The 17173-nt window shown below is 47.7% G+C and overlaps 1 protein-coding gene across 7 annotated transcripts in view; it reads right to left on the bottom strand.

Moving 5' to 3' along the window:
- TRIO (trio Rho guanine nucleotide exchange factor) overlaps nucleotides 1-17173 on the bottom strand; it is a 373499-nt gene that overhangs the window by 137700 nt on the left and 218626 nt on the right. For all 7 annotated transcript variants that reach the window (XM_082381867.1, XM_082381868.1, XM_082381865.1 and 4 more), the window contains 2 exons: nucleotides 2652-2821; nucleotides 1463-1637 (listed from right to left, as the gene is read on the bottom strand). In XM_082381867.1, coding sequence (XP_082237993.1) covers nucleotides 1463-1637; nucleotides 2652-2821 — 345 coding nt within the window. The remainder of the gene's footprint in view (nucleotides 1-1462; nucleotides 1638-2651; nucleotides 2822-17173) is intronic.

The following is a 17173-nucleotide window of genomic DNA, read 5'->3' as shown; positions in this document are numbered from 1 at the left end:
CCACCAACGATGCACCCTGACCCTGGCTACCCCCAAACACTGCAACCTGGCAGCTGTGGCGCGGCACTGGGAGTTGAGACCAGCGCACCTCTTCTTCATGTGGCTCCACGTGGATGGGAAGGTCAAGACCAGAGCCCTTGAGTAGCTGTTACCAGGCAACATGTGCAGGGTTTAACTCCCTTCTTGTCATCAACCAGTGATGACAATGAAACAGCCAAGACGGCCTTTCTTTAATGAAAACATTGATGGAATTTTAGACAAGCAGGCAACCAAAGGCCCCTGTGAGAGGCACACACACCAAACCACCACTCGGGGCGGGACCGAGGGACTAGCACCAAGGCCCACTTTGGGCAGACGGTCCCCCTCAGCTGTGGCAGCCCTGCCATCCCTCTGCCTTCGGTGGCACCTCGGTCTGGACCCCATTGTCCTCAAGGCCCTGTTCCAAACGCAGGACAAGTGATAGATGTGGAGACAGCAGGCTCTACAGATCCTGGCCGCCAGGCCCGGGCCACCTGGGACGCCTGGAGGTATCTGGACACGCAGCAGGTCCCTGCCAGCAGCGGCATGAAGCCCACCGGCTCCAGGAAGCCAGGCCCACCCAGGGAGTTCTGGCTCCTTTTACCATATTTCACACACAGATTCAGCGTCATCCAATTATACTTACTTCTGCTTGTACTTCATCAAGTTCAAAAATAAAAGATTTTGCCTGGCAGAGGATTAAGAACCGCCCTCTTAAGAAACCTGTCCTTCTTTTTCCTAGTCACATATAAGGTGCAAAAGTTGATTTTTAGGTAAGAAATACAGATCACCTGAGAACATTTCTGTGAAGAAGAAGAAGAAACCTTTTTCGGAAAAAAAAAGAAAAGAAAAAGAAAAGAAACCTGTCCTTCTTTCTCCCGGTCACATATAAGGTGCAAAAGTCAATTTTTTTGGTAAGAATTACAGATCGCCCGAGAACATTTCTGTGGGAAAAAAATGGGGTTTCCTGGGACGTACAACCTTATGACCACAGGCTCAGGGAACACTCACTCTTGAAGGGAGGGGAATGGCGGGGGCGGGGGGGGCGGAGGGAAGGAGGGAGGAAGAGCACCACTGCCCTGAGCTTGTGCTCCTGCTTCCAGGACAAGGGGCTGCTGTGAGGGGTCCAAGCAGGGACGAACAAGCCAGGTGACGAGGTGGCCCTGTCTGCAGAAGCCCTGCCCAATCCACTCTCAAAGCTCGCTCGCTTTGCTGTCCTGCTGTGTGGTGTCTGTCCCGCTACCCACCTGCCTGCCCCAGAGCCAGGCCCCCCCCCCAGGGCCGAGCTGGGAGGAGCCACCCTTTCCCTCCCCCTCCCTCCCCTCCCCTCCCCCCCCTCCCCCCCCCTCCCGGCGCAGAGGCTGGGGCAGTAGGCGAGGGGCAGAGGAGGGGTGCTGGAGCTCTGGGAGAAGGCCAGGGTGGGCGGGGCGGGGGGGACACTCACATCGATGGCGTCCCTCTCGAAGATGCGCAACTGCAGGAAGAGCTCGAGCTTGATCTTGCGCTCCTGGAAGAGCTCCTCCATCTGGGCCTGGGCCTCGTCCAGCTGCTGCAGCACCGTCTCGATGTGGCTGATGGAGCTGTTGTGTGGGGTCTTGTTGCTGGAGATGGCGGAGTCCCTGAGAAGGGGCGGAGAGGGACAAACAGGAACTGGATGGGAGAGCCTCACCCTGCCGGGGGCCAGAACCGGCGGCTGGGGCCTCGGGAAAGAAGCCGGCGGGAAGTGGGACTGCCGCACTCCGAACACGGAATCAGCCGCCCCTCCCGCCAAACCAGCCGGGCCTTCCTCCCTGGATCTCAGGATACGCTGAGGAGCTCCTTCCGCACTTTTTCACAGCCCCTCTCTTAGAAGAAGGCTAACAATCATGTGAGTCATGTCGCAGAGTTTCATCTTCAGCCACTTTTCTCCGTAAGTAGAGAACAGATGGCACCCGTTCACTACAAATGGTGAAGCCACGTCAGCTGTGGGGTTAAGCTGTAATGCAGCCAACTGAGCCTTTATCGAGGAAGTCTGCCGGACTCTCAGAAAAGCAAGCATCATGGGAAGTTGTCAGGGGCGATGAGATAAGCGACCCCGAGGGATCCAGCAGGGGCACTGCATTTACGTGACCGTTCCCTGTGACCCAAGGACAGGGATATGCTCTCTGCCCCAGTCTGCCTCCCCTCTTCCTGCCACTAGGAGCACCTGAGTGCCACCTGGTGCCCCCCCGAGGCCAGGCCTGCCGAGCCTGGACCCTGAGAGGAGGGACGCCCACCACACTGTAGAAAAGCAGATCGCTCAGGGCCCGAAGGACACGGTCCTGGGAGGCTTAAGTTCATCTGGTTTGTAAAGAAATTTCAGTAATTTCTAGGTAGGTGTTAAAAGGAAATATTAATAAGACCTGAATCCTGGGGAGGAGTATTAGTCAATGCCATAATGAGAAAAATCGTAAGAGTGAAAAAAACTGTGAGAGAGAAAAAGAAAAGAGAGAGTGATATTAGTCTCCTTTGCACGCATGGATGTTACTCGTTCTCTGCCTAGCTGGACAGAGAATTATAGCTAATTGTTCCAAAAAGTGAGGGGGAGGGGAAGTCCCCCGCAGACCTCAGAGCGTCCGCGCGGGGACGGGGCACAGGGACGGGGCGTGGCCCACCTCAGCTGCTGGATGAGGTCCTCCCCTTCCTTGATCACGTTCACGGTCACCTGCAGGGTGGTCTGCTGCTGCTGCCCGAAGCGCTTGATGAGGTCCTGCACGGCCTCCACTGACTCGGCGTACACGTCGTCCAGCAGCTCCTTCTGCAGCTCCTCCAGCCATGTCCACAGCTGCGGGGACAGCGCTGTGAGCCCGGCCCTTCCCGCTTCCCCGGGGCTGGCGGGTCCGGGCCGGGAGGGGACCGGCGGCAGCAGGTCCCAGGGAGCTGAGAGGGAGGCGGGCAGCAGGGGGGCCGGCGGCCAGCGGGACACAGAGCAGGACGCGAGGTGAAAACACAACTGGGCAGAGAGCCCAAGGGGACTGTCACAAAGGAGAGAAAGGAAAGGGGAGGGCAGTGACTCTTCCCAGTCCTTCCCAGCCCCAACCCAAGTGCATCAGGAAACAGGAAAACCCTCCAACAGCTGGAACGTCTGCTAAACGTAACGGGCATTCTTCTATGCGTCTTCTGACTCTTACTTAGCAGACGGATAGCTTTATTTTTAGCAAGAGCATGACAGTCCATTATTAATTATTAAACTGCTGCTCAGACAGGGGGGCTTTACATCCCTCAAAAAGAAGGAAACATATAACGTGGTAAAATCAACCCGTCACCACGCCCGGCGGGAGATTCGGATGCGGCTCTGCCAGGTCCCCACTCCCAACACAGGCCACGGTCAACCAGGACATAGGTCAGTCCTTCGATGACAGGAGTACATACTGGAAACACCTGATCACCTTCATTGCCGTGACCATTAACAAGGTGTTCGCACACGGGGATAGGCAAAGACAACTTGGGACAAGGACTGCTTCCAGCCTGGCGGGGACAGAGCACCTCGCCCGCTTCTGGGAAGCCCATTGCCTCTTCCAGGTCCCTGGGTAGCCATTCAGCGAACTGAAAGGACAATTAATTAAACTGAAAGGGCCCTGGTGGCTTGGGAGCGGTTTGTGCGTGGAGAAAAGGCTTCCTGCTTCCCGGGGGATGGAATAATCACCTCCCGTACCGTAACGTATGTGTACATTACAGACGGCTGCCCCGGCTGCGGGGAGAGAGGGGGCCCCGACCCTGCCGGCCACGCGGCCTCGTGGCTGACAGAGCACCACTGCTTACTGAGGCCTGACGGACACAGAAGAAACGGCACAAGTTTAAAATACACAATTTGATAAGTTTGGACACATGTAAACCTATGAAAAGATCAATGCTATCAAGACAGTGACTGGCTCCATCACACCAAGAGTCTTCCCGTGCCCCTGGGTAATCCCTCCCTCTGTCTTCCTTCCAGGCGATCACCAGCCTGCTTTCTGCCACTATAGATTAGCTTGCATTTTCTAAAAAAAAGAATTACATTCACGGAATCATACAGTAGGTCCTCTTTTTTTTGGTCTGGCTTCTTTCCGCATAATTATTTTGAGATTTCATCCATACTACTGTGTGTATCAACAGTTCTTTCCTCTTTGTTACTGAGTAATATTCCATTCGGTGTCAACGCCACAATTTATCCACTCAGATGCTGACGACATCTGGGTTGTTTTCAGTTTGGGGCCATTACAAACACAGCCGCTATGCACGCTGGTGTATAGTCTCCGTATGCACCTGTGCTTTCCTTTCTTGTAGGTACACATCTAGGTGCAGAGTGGTTGGATCATATGGTAGGTGTATATTTAACTTTTTAACAAAATGCCAAACTGTTTTCCAAAGTGGCTCATTTCACATTCCCCGGCCCCCGCTGCCCCCGGCAGTGTCTGAGAGCTCCAATCCCTCCACATCCTTACGGATACCGTGGTGGTCGGTCTTTTTAATTGTAGCCATTCAAAATGAGGGGTATCTCATTATGGTTTTAATTAGCAATTCCATAATGACTAATGATGGCAAATCCAAACTAACCTTTTAAGAGTTCTTTTGTTGTTAAACATGTGTTCAGTTGAAAACAAAGTATTGCCAGCTGGCTCTTGTCAGGTCAATAAGTATTTTAAATAGGGCAGGTAAATTTAAAAATAAGGGAAGTGTTGGCAAAGAACTCACTTTTAGTCAAGTACTTGGGGTCCTAAGAGTTAATTTTACTAAAAATGTTAAAATGTCAACTTGTATCATATTATTTACCCACCTTTGTAAGATATCAAATTTCATACAGTCCAAGGATTTTAATTATAGGCATTTTAGACAGAGGCTGGTTCACCTCTGTGATCTTACAGATTAAGGAAAAGAGGCCAGAGGTGATGAAGTGACCTGAACAACATGGGCAAACCTATTAGCAGCGCCAACCTATGAGCAAAGCCAGTACAGTATCAGGAAGGAGGCCTCCAGACCTGGTCACACTTCACATGGGTACTGCATTTCAACATGAAAAAATGCCATTCATCGACAGACCAAATATGGACTGATACTTTGCACATCTATTAAGGGTCCAATCAATAACATACTCTTGTTTTTCATTTTGTTTTGTTTTGTTCTCTAAATTCTCATGAAACTGGTTGCTGCAGTTATAAATAACAGGAAGGATGAAAGCATTATGACCATAAAGAATCTCCCAATTTGCTCTAATAATTCCCATGAAAAATCTTCCACGGGAAGGTGATCATTTCACAATATATAGAAGTACTGAATCATTATGCTGTAAACCTGAAACTAATAGTATGTCAATTATATCTCAATTAAAAAGCGTTTTATCCACAAATAATTAAAAAACACTTTTCTCATAATATGGAATAACGATTACGAGGCATGGGTTCTGAAGGCAGATTGCCCAAGTTCAAATCCTGACTTAACATTTCCTAGGGTGTGACCTAGGGCAACTTACCTGGATCCACGTCTCCGCATTCTCATCTATAAAATGGACATGGTAATAATGCCTACTCCAGGGAGTTACTGAGAAGATTCAACAAGACGATACGTATTTCTTCAAAATAACATATGTTAGCCACTATTATAGTTTTGTTCTTGTAAGAGAAGTTGTGATGATAAGAATCACAAAGTTTTTAGAAGTGTTCCTTCTCTGGGTATTTTTCAAAACACGTCCAAGTTCCAACCAATTGTTCAAAATATGTCACTTAGTCTGGTAAACTGAATACCGTGCCGCATTTAAATCTTTTTACACCTAAAAACAGTGCAGTACGAGGGAAGAGGTGCTGGAATTAGTCCAGATCCTACAGAACTCTCTTCCCATTGGTTCTGGGGAAAGTGCCACAAGTATGTGTGGGTCAAACCCTTTCCTTTCTTCCTGGTAAGTTCTGAAAGAACTAGCTAACTCCTTCAAGAGCCTGGACATCTCGACACACACCCATGGTGGAGGGTGCACGCCGCCCAGCCGGCGGCGGAGCCAGGGAAGGGCCCAGCTATGGAGGGGTTCACGCAGTTGGAAAGGGGAAAATAACTAAGTAGAAGGAGCGAGACTACATTTAAGTCCATGATTAAAACGCCCAAAGTTCCTCTGCCCCTTTAGAATTTCTCTGTCGGGTCCTACAGGAAATATGCTCATTCATTTTGGAGGAAAAAGTCTCAGAGAAAGGTCATTTCCAATGCCAGCCGATGATGAACTGATGCATATCATGATACAATATGAGTCAGACAAAGTCTATTTTTAAGCTTTCGAAGTGGTACATGTGACGCCCAAAATAACGTCTGAATAAAGGAATGAGAAATAGTCTCTAGGATGCCTGTGAAATTTTTACCATAGACTTCCTGAGAGTGAAAAAAACTGTACTTCTGTGCATGCTGTTAATTTACAATGAAAAGGTAAGTCTTTGCCCGACAGTGACAGAGGAGCTGTATTTTATCCAAGTTCTCAGCAGCATGGAATCCACTTCTAAGAGAAGAACTGTGCCCACAGCCAGGTGACGGCCAGGCAGCCGGAGTTAGGCAATGCTGCCCCCTAGAGGCCATCCGAGCTGTGGCCAGGAGCGTTCCACGCAGGAGAACTTGAACCCAGCCCAGAATGGGGTGCAGGTGCGTACAGACTTGGGTCACGGTCCAGGATCCAGAGAGAAGGCTGGTTTAGAAAGACCCATGGAGTTCATGGAAGAAAACTCCTGTGATAAGCTGTGGGAGAGCCTGGTCCTCGATGCAGCATCCGGCTGGGTCTGACCCCTGTGCGTCCCCTATCCCAGTCCCTTCCCCTCACTGCCTGTGCTGGGTGGAGCCTAAAGAAGGAGCCAAAGCTCTGCTGGGAGAAAGCCCCTGAAAAAGCCCCTTCCTCGCTAGAGAGGGTTCCGAGAGGAACTCACTGGGGTGGAGATCCCAGGAAAGCACTGGGTCTCCAGCTGGTTCAGTGGGTGGTCAGATGGGAGCCCCGAGATTTGGGGACTGCTCTAGCTGCAATCGCTCCCAGATGCACAGTCTGAACGCAGGCTACAAGCCTGGTCCATCTGGAGGTAGGAGCGCAACACACCAGCTGGGGGGGTCCTTATCCCCCGTGTGACCTTGGGAAAAGTCCTTGGAGTTCTCTGCCTTCAGTTTTCTCATCTATGAAATGGGATCATTTTACCATGAGTTTGAGAATCAAGTGAGATGACCACAAATGTGTGGCAGTGCTCAATTACCACAAGCACTTTGTAAACAGAAGCTACCACCATTGGTATCCATTTCCCTACTCTTGTTTTTGACAATCATTCAGGTACCAGTGGGGATGGGTGAGCCGCAGGGCCAGCGTGGGCAGCGTAAAAGCTGGGAGGAGCTGGGACTTCCCTGGTGGTCCACTGGTAAAGAATCCGCCTTACAATGCAGGGGAGGCGGGTTGGATCCCTGGTCAGGGAACTAAGATCCCACATGCCTTGGGGCAACTAAGCCCGCGTGCTGCTAACTACAGCACCCACGCGCTCTGAAGCCCGCGTGCCACAACTACAGAGCCCATGTGCCCTGGAGCCCGCGTGCCACAACTAAAGAGCCCATGTGCCCTGGAGCCCACGTGCCACAACTACAGAGCCCATGTGCCCTGGAGCCCGTGTGCCACAACTACAGAGCCCATGCGCCCTGGAGCCTGCACGCCACACTAGAGAGGGAAAACCCACACGCCACAACTAGAGAGAAGCCCGAGCGCCGCAGCGAAGATCCCGCCTGCCGCAACTAAGACCTGACACAGCCAAAAAAAAAAAAAAAAAAAAGCCGGGAACATAAGCAGGCGGCAACTTGCAGGGGGAATTTCAGGGGCACCTGCTATGAGCACAGAACGTGATTCCGTTTCAGGCAGAGGAAGCAGGGATCAAAGGGGAACTGCTCCAGCCACGAACAGCATGTTCTTTAGCCTGAAATGACCAACTGTGATTTGGGGGCACATGCCTGTCACCTGACTGAGGAGTAAGGGTTTCAGGAGTACCGATTATTCTTGGATGGGTGATAAAAGATCCCTTCGTATGATGAAATGAAATGTATGAAGGATGTATGGAGGGAGGGGCAGAGGGCAAATAAAGTCAGTATCATGAAGTAATACCAAGGCAAATATGTGTAAGGGGGGACAGAAAAGGAGGAAACCCCAGGAGCATGGCAAGGGCAGCCCACACATTAAGGAGGGACACCATGAAGGGGTGCATCGGGCTCTGTGGTGGATGCGAGGACAAGGTGAGGCACAGGTGGCACAGCTGGGCCCACGGCCGACTCGGAGATCGGGGCGGTGCCAGAACCTCAACCTCCCAGATATTTCCATGAAGTCTAATTTGCTAAAAACAGATTTGGAGATTTAGAATTTTAAATCTGCTTTTTTATTCCACCACATCCCCAGCGGGTAAGACACTCCCTCCAGCAGCTGTCGCTCCCGGAGGCATCAAGTTGGGGGAAAGTGCCTCGCCACCCAGGGTCGTTCTGAGCGCAACCCCGTCTCCCCGAAACAGGGCGCAGCTGGTCCGGGTGTACTTCCTCCTGAGTTCTTCAAATCTCTGGAGACAGTGCCTCTTCCTGCAGCCTGGCCTCCCTCTCCGGAGACTAACACGTTATTCCCTGCACTCGGCCAGCTCTGGCAGCACCAGCTCGCTCTCCTCTGAACTCCCCGCCCCCCAATTTGGGGGCTGAAGCACTGAAGGCAGCACCAGATGTGACCCAAGCAGCAGCGAGCGGGCGGGCGGGACGACTGGCCCCCTCGGCGTGACTCTGCCTTTACTGGTTACAGCCAGATACGTCACCCTGAGGGAGGAATTACTGTGGACACTGTCCATCAACACAGGTAGGAATATTCTTTGTTTAACACATGCTGCTGCCACCTATGTGGCTTACGTTACCTCTGTAACCCGCCTACTTCTGGTTCAAAACAAACTCATGAATTAAAACCCATGAATGAAATTTCTGTCATAGATTTGGACTTATTCTTGCTGGGATCTTTTCTGATTCTATTTTATTATCTGATATATCTGGCAGCCCCTGGTCTAGACTTTGATCAACTTGCCCTCCATGCCAATCCACCCACTCACAGGCCTCGTGCTTAGAGACAGAGGTCTGCAATGCAAACCACCTCCAGCCCCGCTGAGGTCATCCACTAACCAACACTCCCACTGCCAGCCTCAGCTGTAAGGTTTTTAACGCAGCCATGATTACTTCTGCTTCGGCACCGAGTCTGTCCTGGCTTTATGGCAATTTGACCACTTTCAAGATAAAATGCTCTCAACACAACAAAGGCAAGTTTTCAGGGTGCCTGGACTTGGATGTACAATCTCTCCAGATGTCCCAGACGGACGCAAAAGTTCTGAATAGGTGGGTGGAGGCAGTTCAAAGACATGGCAACTGCACAGGCTGCTCCCCTACAGCAGGTGACACCAGGGATTAAAACCATCTGTCTGTGGGGCCTCAGGTTCACCTGGGATGACTGGTCTACCACCTCCCATCACCCCCTTCATCAGAAAGCTGATCCAATTGTGGGTCTGGGCTGGAAATGACTTCCTCATTCACAGGCAGGGTATGAGCAATGTCTTCCCATCACAAACACTTTCTTCCTGGCATGGTCTACTCAGAGATCAGTAAGGGAGGATAAGGACAGTCTTGGTCTTGTGTTAACTGACACCCTCAACTGATTCTTTTTCACAGTGATTCAGCCCATATTTTTCTGTCTGTGTACAAATTAAATGTCAAATGCTTGGTTAAATGCTCACTAATTCCACTGCATATTCTTCATCAAATCAGAAACCTAGTAAAGAATGAAATAAAGTTCACATGGCGTAACTTGTTCATTCACTTCTTCCCTTTTAAAAGGCAGTTTATAAACTGTCTTTTCTAGAACTCTGCTTAGGAGTGACCTCAACCTGAGTAATGTGTGAAATCTACCTTCTTAAGAATGCACAAGTGCATTTTTGGCCTTCTGGCATCTCTTCCTTTTCCCACAGTTCCTTAGAGAGCAGTACACCAAATTTGGTGAACTAACTATCAAGTTCTTTCACTACCCAGGGATCTAATTTGTCTTGGAATACAGACTTGAAATCATTTAGGAGAAATAAGTTCGTTCTTATAAAAATCTTCACCCATTTTGGTCATCAACTTGTATCCATCAACATCCTGGGCCCCAAGCAGAAAGCCCAACCCTTCCTTGATCCTGTGGTTCTGCATTTTGTGCTTTATAAAAAGGAAGAGAAAACAAACAACAACAAAACCCAAAAAGCCTTTTCAGTCTCTATAGGCCCAGCTTACCTAGAACTTTTAAGCTTTCTGACAAAACATTGCTGGTGATCACTCTTTCTACCACTTATTCAATAAGAACAATAAACAGTAACAAATAGTCCATGACAGAAATACACATGCATAGTTTACTTCTCTCAATTAACCGAAGCCCCATCACATTTAGTTTATGAAGCTGAGTATCAAAATATTAAAATGCCCTCGAAAAAGAAGTCTAACAAGTAAACAAGATTACACATACATCCATTTTCAGCTGGGCATTTTAAGACCTAATGTTGCATTCCCTGGACTTCTGTACAAGTGCCTCACCTCCTGGTTACATTAACTGAGGCCAATCTACAAACAACTAATTAATTAAAGCAGACGTTTGCGACTCTCCGTTTAGAAGCAGACATTTAGACTCTCCCTTCAATAAGAAATGATAAAATCTGGAGTTAGTGCACAGGGATATATGTTTAGTCCACACTGTAATAGTGAGTTACAAATAAAGATAAGATAGTATATTATTAATTCATTCATTTAATAATCATCTACTAAGTGACTATTCTTTCAGGCATATTAGAGTTCCCTATAGTTTTACACACTAACTTCTAATTTCTCTCTTGATCTAAAAATTTTCTCTGCCTCAAAATATGGGGTCGATAAGAAGAAACAGAAACTTCATCAATTTAAACCATTATCTAGGGAAAAAAAAAAAAAGCTTTACATGAATTAAACTAAACTGACAAAAGGATTTTCCTTTTAGATAATAACATCCCTCTTCCCCACTGGCCAACCCAAATGTTTTACAGATATTTACTTGGTGAAAAAATTTATTTATTTTGCAGCTTTGGCTGGGAACAAAAGTCGTTAGTGATGTGAACAAAGCTATGTACGCCAATGTGATGGAACCATGAGCAAAGATTCCTTGTCACAGCCTCCTCTGCCCTGAGGACGCAGCGCTGGAGCTGTACACCCAGCAAGGCTCGACTGCTCATCTGAAGGCTCAGAGTGAGGCGCTCACCCTGAGAAAGGGCAACAGAAGCAGATTAAGCAGTTCCTGTTGCTCAAAGATGAGTAAGGAAGGTATCAGGATTATACCCAAGTATTCATACCCAGGTATTTATACCTCTGTGTCTTATATTTCAATCATTTGTCGAGCAACAAGGCAGGTGAGGAGGAAAAACAAGGACATTTATTGGCAGCTAGGATGGTGAGTGTGTAATTGCATCCAATTGGTCCACAGCCCTCAGAGATGCTGTTATTCCCAATTCTGCAGAGAGAAAGCTGAGGCACCACAGAGCAGCCTGTCCCAGATCACTCAGCCAGTTAAGTAAGGGGATGTGCTACACTACAGTATACTTTCTTAATTATTTTAATAAAGATTATATTTTAACAGAAAGAAAGCATAAATGATTAGATCTATTTTTTTGGATATTCCCACCTATGGGAAGACCACCTATTTCTTTTTTTTAAATACCAGATACGGGCTTCCCTGGTGGCACAGTGGTTGAGAATCTGCCTGCCAATGCAGGGGACACGGGTTCGAGCCCTGGTCTGGGGAGATCCCACATGCCGCGGAGCAACTAGGCCCGTGAGCCACAATTACTGAGCCTGCGCGATTGGAGCCTGTGCTCCGCAACAAGAGAGGCCGCGACAGTGAGAGGCCCGCGCACCGCGATGAAGAGTGGCCCCCACTTGCTGCAACTAGAGAAAGCCCTCGCACAGAAACGAAGACCCAACACAGCCATAAATAAATAAATAAATAAATAAATAAATAAACAAACAAACCCAAAGTTTAAAAAAAAAACCCAGATACCACAATCTATGTGAAGGCATAATTGCCAGAGCAGTAGGTAGCAACTGAATATTGACTTTGAAACCAAAGTCAAATCCAATGCTCACTCTTGCAAGGGGCGATGATGTAGTAGATGGTTCTAGGCCCTGAGTTTCCTCTTGCTTTCTCTGTCTTGTGGCCATTTAATTGCTTGTTTCTGTCTACATCAGATAAACAAGCTAAAGAAATCAAACATTTAAGAGTGTATCTAGAGAGTTCATCTAAGGAATTGAATATTAACATAAAAATTATCGAGATTTGATCATAGGAGGTAAACTTTACTTCCTAAAATATTATGCATTTGATCTTAACCTTTCCCACTGGACTTCTGAGATGTTAAAAGCTAGAGGTCACTCATACATTGCTACTGGGAGTGTAAAATGGTACAGGCATTCTGGAAAAGTTTGGCAGTTCCTTTTAGAACAATGCGTCTACCAGAGGACCTGGCAGTTGCACTCTTGGGCATTTATCCCAGAGACGTGAAAACTTAAGTTCATGCAAAAACCTGTACATGAAGGTCCACAGCTTCTCTTTTTGGAAAAGCCAAAACTTGACAATATCCCAACTGTCCTTTAAAGGATAAATAGTTAAGAAACTGTGATACACCCAAACCATGAAATACTACTCAGCAATAAAGTACTGACACACGCAACAACAGGCATGGGTCTCAGGGGAATTTTGCTGAGTAGAAAAAGCCAATCTCAAAAAGGTACATATTGTATGATTCCATTTATGGAACATTTTTGAAGTACAATAACAGAGATGGAGAACAACAGACTAATGGTTGCCAGGGGGTAGGGGTCAGGCATGGGTATAAGGAGGCGGCAGAAGGGAGCCCGCTGGTGATGGGACGATTCTGCCTGACTCTGTACATTCCAACTGGTGGTGGTTACACGAATCTACACACGATAAAATCTCACGAAGCTAAGCATGCGTGCGCACGCGAACACACACACACACACACGTGAGTGCATGCACTGCACATCTGGGGAAAGTGGAATCTAGGAATAAGCTCTGGGGAGTGTGGCAAAGCCACTCTCCTGCTTTGCAAGTGCTCGTGGTTATGCGAGATGTGACCCCTGGGGGGAGGCTGGGAGAAGGGTGCAGGGACCCCCTTGTCTGTTTCTTTTTTTCCCAGCTTTCAGGGATTATAAATATTTCAAAATAAAAAGTTTTTTTTAAAAAAAGCTGGGAAATATGTTTAAAGGTATCACCCATACATAGGAATGCACAAAAATCCAAATCATTTTAGAGAATACAGAGAGATGAGTCATCAGTAAAATCCAGCTGAGAAGGTCAAAATAAAAGGCTTGAAAGTTGGAAACCAAATTTTAGAGATCTTTGCATAGGAGACAGAAGGGATCTGGAAGAACCCGATGCCGAGAGGCTGGGATCACCCCGAGGAGGCTGTGCCCCCCCCCCCCCCCCCCCGCCGAGAGTCGTGCCGTGCAGAACAGCCACAGGGCTTCTCTGGAAAGCTGGGCGTCCTGAACAGCTCTGCATCACGACTGCCAATGATCCCGAGATCCGTCAGAGGGCAGCTGGTCTCCACGGGGAGCACCAGCTACCTGTAGTCAAGTTTCCTGAATTAGTTTACCTGGCAGATGCCTGACTGGTTGGTCCTCCAGCTCCACGGGGGAAGAAGAGAAAAGGAATCCGGGCCCTTTGAGTGGTGGCTGGTTGAAAAGGCACTGGGTATGTTTTCAAACTCAGTGAGGATGGCGGGAGACGCAGCTGGGAAGCTCCACACCCGGAGGAGAGGAGTGGCGAGCACCTCGTAACCCGCCACCCACTACAGGGCGAGATCCGGACGGCGCTCTCCCTCCTCCCCGGGGAGAGCTGGGCGCTGGCCCGGGTGTAAAGAAAGAGGTCTGCCTGCCTAACCGTTAGGCATGAAAATGAAGCCAGGCTGGTATGCTGTGACCAAAAAACCGCCAGGTGCTTGGGAGGCCTTTATTTTTGACTTCTGAATAAAATGAAAGGTTCCTCTTTTCCCAGGCATCACCCCAAACAAACATTTGTCCCAGTTCAGTGTGTAAGTTTGCAGAAGCAGAACCAAAAGGCTTCTTTACGTAACCCAGCAAGAATCACAGCCCCATTCAAGTGGAAATGATCTTTCCTGGGAAACCATGGTTTCTGGGAATCAAGTGAAGAAAAACCAGCTCGAGGCCACTGAATCGATTCCAGAAATAAACTCTGGCTGAGAACTCAGTGTCGCCACCCGGTTGCCTCAAATAACCTGCACATTTCAAAGGTAATTGTCAATTAACTCGGGACCTAATTTTGAGAATGAAGTTGAAGAGAACGAATGGATGAAAATAATTATGCCTTTGCTATATCTGAAAATGGAACTATGTCCCTCTGTCATTAAGTCTCAGAAGGATGGACTAGAAATAGACATCATTTGTCCCACAAGCTGACTGAGTATTTGCTAAGTCTGGGAGGCAGGCTACGAAGACAAGTGAGACAGGGTTCCAGCCTTCAAGTAGCTTAACCTCTATCAAGAGAAACCAACAGGTGTCTAAAGTACGTGATGCACACAGAAGCAGAAGTATGTTCTTCCACTGGTCATTCATTTTTATACCCCCTCCCTGTATGTTACAGTTGGCTGTGGGAGACACGTTGAAAGGAGTAAGTGAAAGGGTAAATGAACGAATGAACAAACAGTGCAAAGAGCATTGAAAAGGAAAGGAGGACAGGTAACAAAGGCCTAATAACGGGAGAATTATAATCAGAATGGATGCAAATAAAATGCTAGAAACACTGAAGGGAAGAGAGGGATACAGCAGGACAAAATACAGGAGGCCAAAAACTCTCCTAAAATGAAATCAGCATTCCTTCTTAATACTACAATACTACTTCAAAGACATTAAAAAAAAAAAAAAAGAGGCCAGATTATCAGTCTTCAGGTCTTCTGAGAGGAGATTAAACATCTCATGGCTTCTTTCAGAGAAAAAGAAAAAAGAGGAAAGGGTCCCAGGATGCTTCCAAATCTGGGTTTAAGGGTGAAATTGGGCTGAAACCTCTATCAACCACCTTCTGTATTCAACCTCAAGGTATAAAATATTTGCCACCCATGTGAAAATCCAGATGACCCTTGAACAAAAGCGGGGGTTAGGGGCGCCGACCCTCCGCACAGTCAAAAATCCACGTAGGATTTATAGTCAGCCCTCCATGTCTGAGGTTCCTCCACACCTGAGATTGTATACCCGCAGATCGTGTAGCACTGTAGAGTTTACTGCTGAAAAACGGCCACGTGTATGTGGACCTGTGCAGTTCAAACCCATGTTGTTCAAGAGTCAGCTGGGGGTTCCTCTTTTCTCTCTTCCCGGGAACAAGCATCTGCCTTCTGTCCTCTGGGGTAAGAGAGTAGAGCCCAAGGTCTCCACGCTGAATCTAAGTGCTTGGTCTGCAACGAGACTTAAAACCACCAACCTTCTCCCAGGTGTGATTCTTAAAAACAATCTGAGTCAACACTGAGCAGATATCACCTTGACCTGGCACTTTTTCAAAGTTGGTTGTTAATGAGATCACCTTTGTATTACTTGCTCATCAGAGAGCCAGAAGTTTACTGCAAAAAAGAGAGGGCTAAGGGCTACTCTCCGGATAAAGCGAGACTTAAAACCACTGCCGAACATCTGGGAGTGAGGAAGGTTAACCTCCGCGTCAGGAGAGCCTTTGACAGCTAACTTCTAAAAAGCTTCACGTATTCGCCTGAATGAAAAAGGCCACTTGCTTTTTCTATCTCCCTCCAAGTAATTTGAAATTGTATGATCTTCTTGAGAAAATTAATTCTGATAACTTAAATCTTCTAGCACTTTTTCATTCATCTGATATGCTAAAATACTTAGTGACTTGATGCAAGCACACATTTAATTAGCATGATTTCCTCCTCTTGGTCCTCCTCTCACAGTTAATTTTGTTTAGGAACTCCCTGGCGGTCCAGTGGTTAGGACTCCGCACTTCCACTGCAAGGGGCTCGGGCTCGATCCCTGGTTGGGGAACGAAGATCCCGCAGCCTGCACAGTCCAGCCAAAAGATAAAGAAATAATAATAATAAAATACTTTTTAAAAAAAGGAGTTAATTTGGTTTCAAAACACATAATCAAATTTGTTCTAAATGAAGTTTTAAAACACAGCAACTGAAGAAGCCATCCCTTCCTGCATAAAACCTACCAAGTATCCTGGTGGGTCCGAGGGCATTTGTGCAGCCCAGAGAAAGGAGACCGAGGAAGATTCTGGGGCTGGTCAGGAAAAAATAAATCTACCGAGAATATGGCTGAGGCTAAAAATGGAGTCCAAGCACGTCGAGGGGAAGAATCAGACAACATTCCATGCCTGTGTGTGGCCAGCTCCCCTCAAGTTCTGCCCCCCCCCCCAGTCACCTGGGCATGTTTGTGTTTGTGTCCTGCTAGGTACCCCGCCTCCAACTGTCACCGAATCCTTCCCTGACCCGGGTCACTTCGGGGTCACATGAGATTAAGAGGAACCAAATCACAGTAAAATACCAGTTTCTCTGCTACTGTGATGGTCTTTCATATAAAAAGGAAAGAATGAATGGACTGACAATTCTCCAGTTGTGAAGGTGAACCACTTAGCCTTTAAAGCAGCTTTAAGTTCTCCTCAGTCTACAAACTTCATACATACCAGAAGTTCCTACAGCGTAAGTCGAGAAAACAAAATGTATTTTCACTTTTCAATAAATTTCCAAGCCTAGGGACAAAACAGGCTCCATAGTTTGCTAACTGGAATGCTTCTACTGTAAGATTTTTCCTTAAAAATGCTGCTGCTGTTACAAAAACCAGTGAACCCAAACGTAGTCTCCGGAGAGCAGCTTTCGTAAAAGGCTTTCCTTCTAGTTTCCTTTAACGCCTGCTTTTTGAGAACCATAACAAAGTTGAAAAGGGGATTGAAGCCATAAATAATGCTTCATGGAAAGAGCCTTTCTTTGTCCTAACTGCAAGTTAAATCTTCATGCATCCTGCTAAAGAATATTCCTAAGGCCTGTGACACAGACAAACGTCAGGATACAAGCACTGGCTCTCGACCTCCAGACTCCAGGCCTGCCGCCACTGCTGCCCT

This window comes from Balaenoptera borealis (assembly GCF_965194805.1).
Source record: "Balaenoptera borealis genome assembly, chromosome: 2".
In the NCBI taxonomy this organism is placed as follows: Eukaryota; Metazoa; Chordata; class Mammalia; order Artiodactyla; family Balaenopteridae; genus Balaenoptera; species Balaenoptera borealis.
This window is presented reverse-complemented; position numbering and strand designations above follow the sequence as displayed.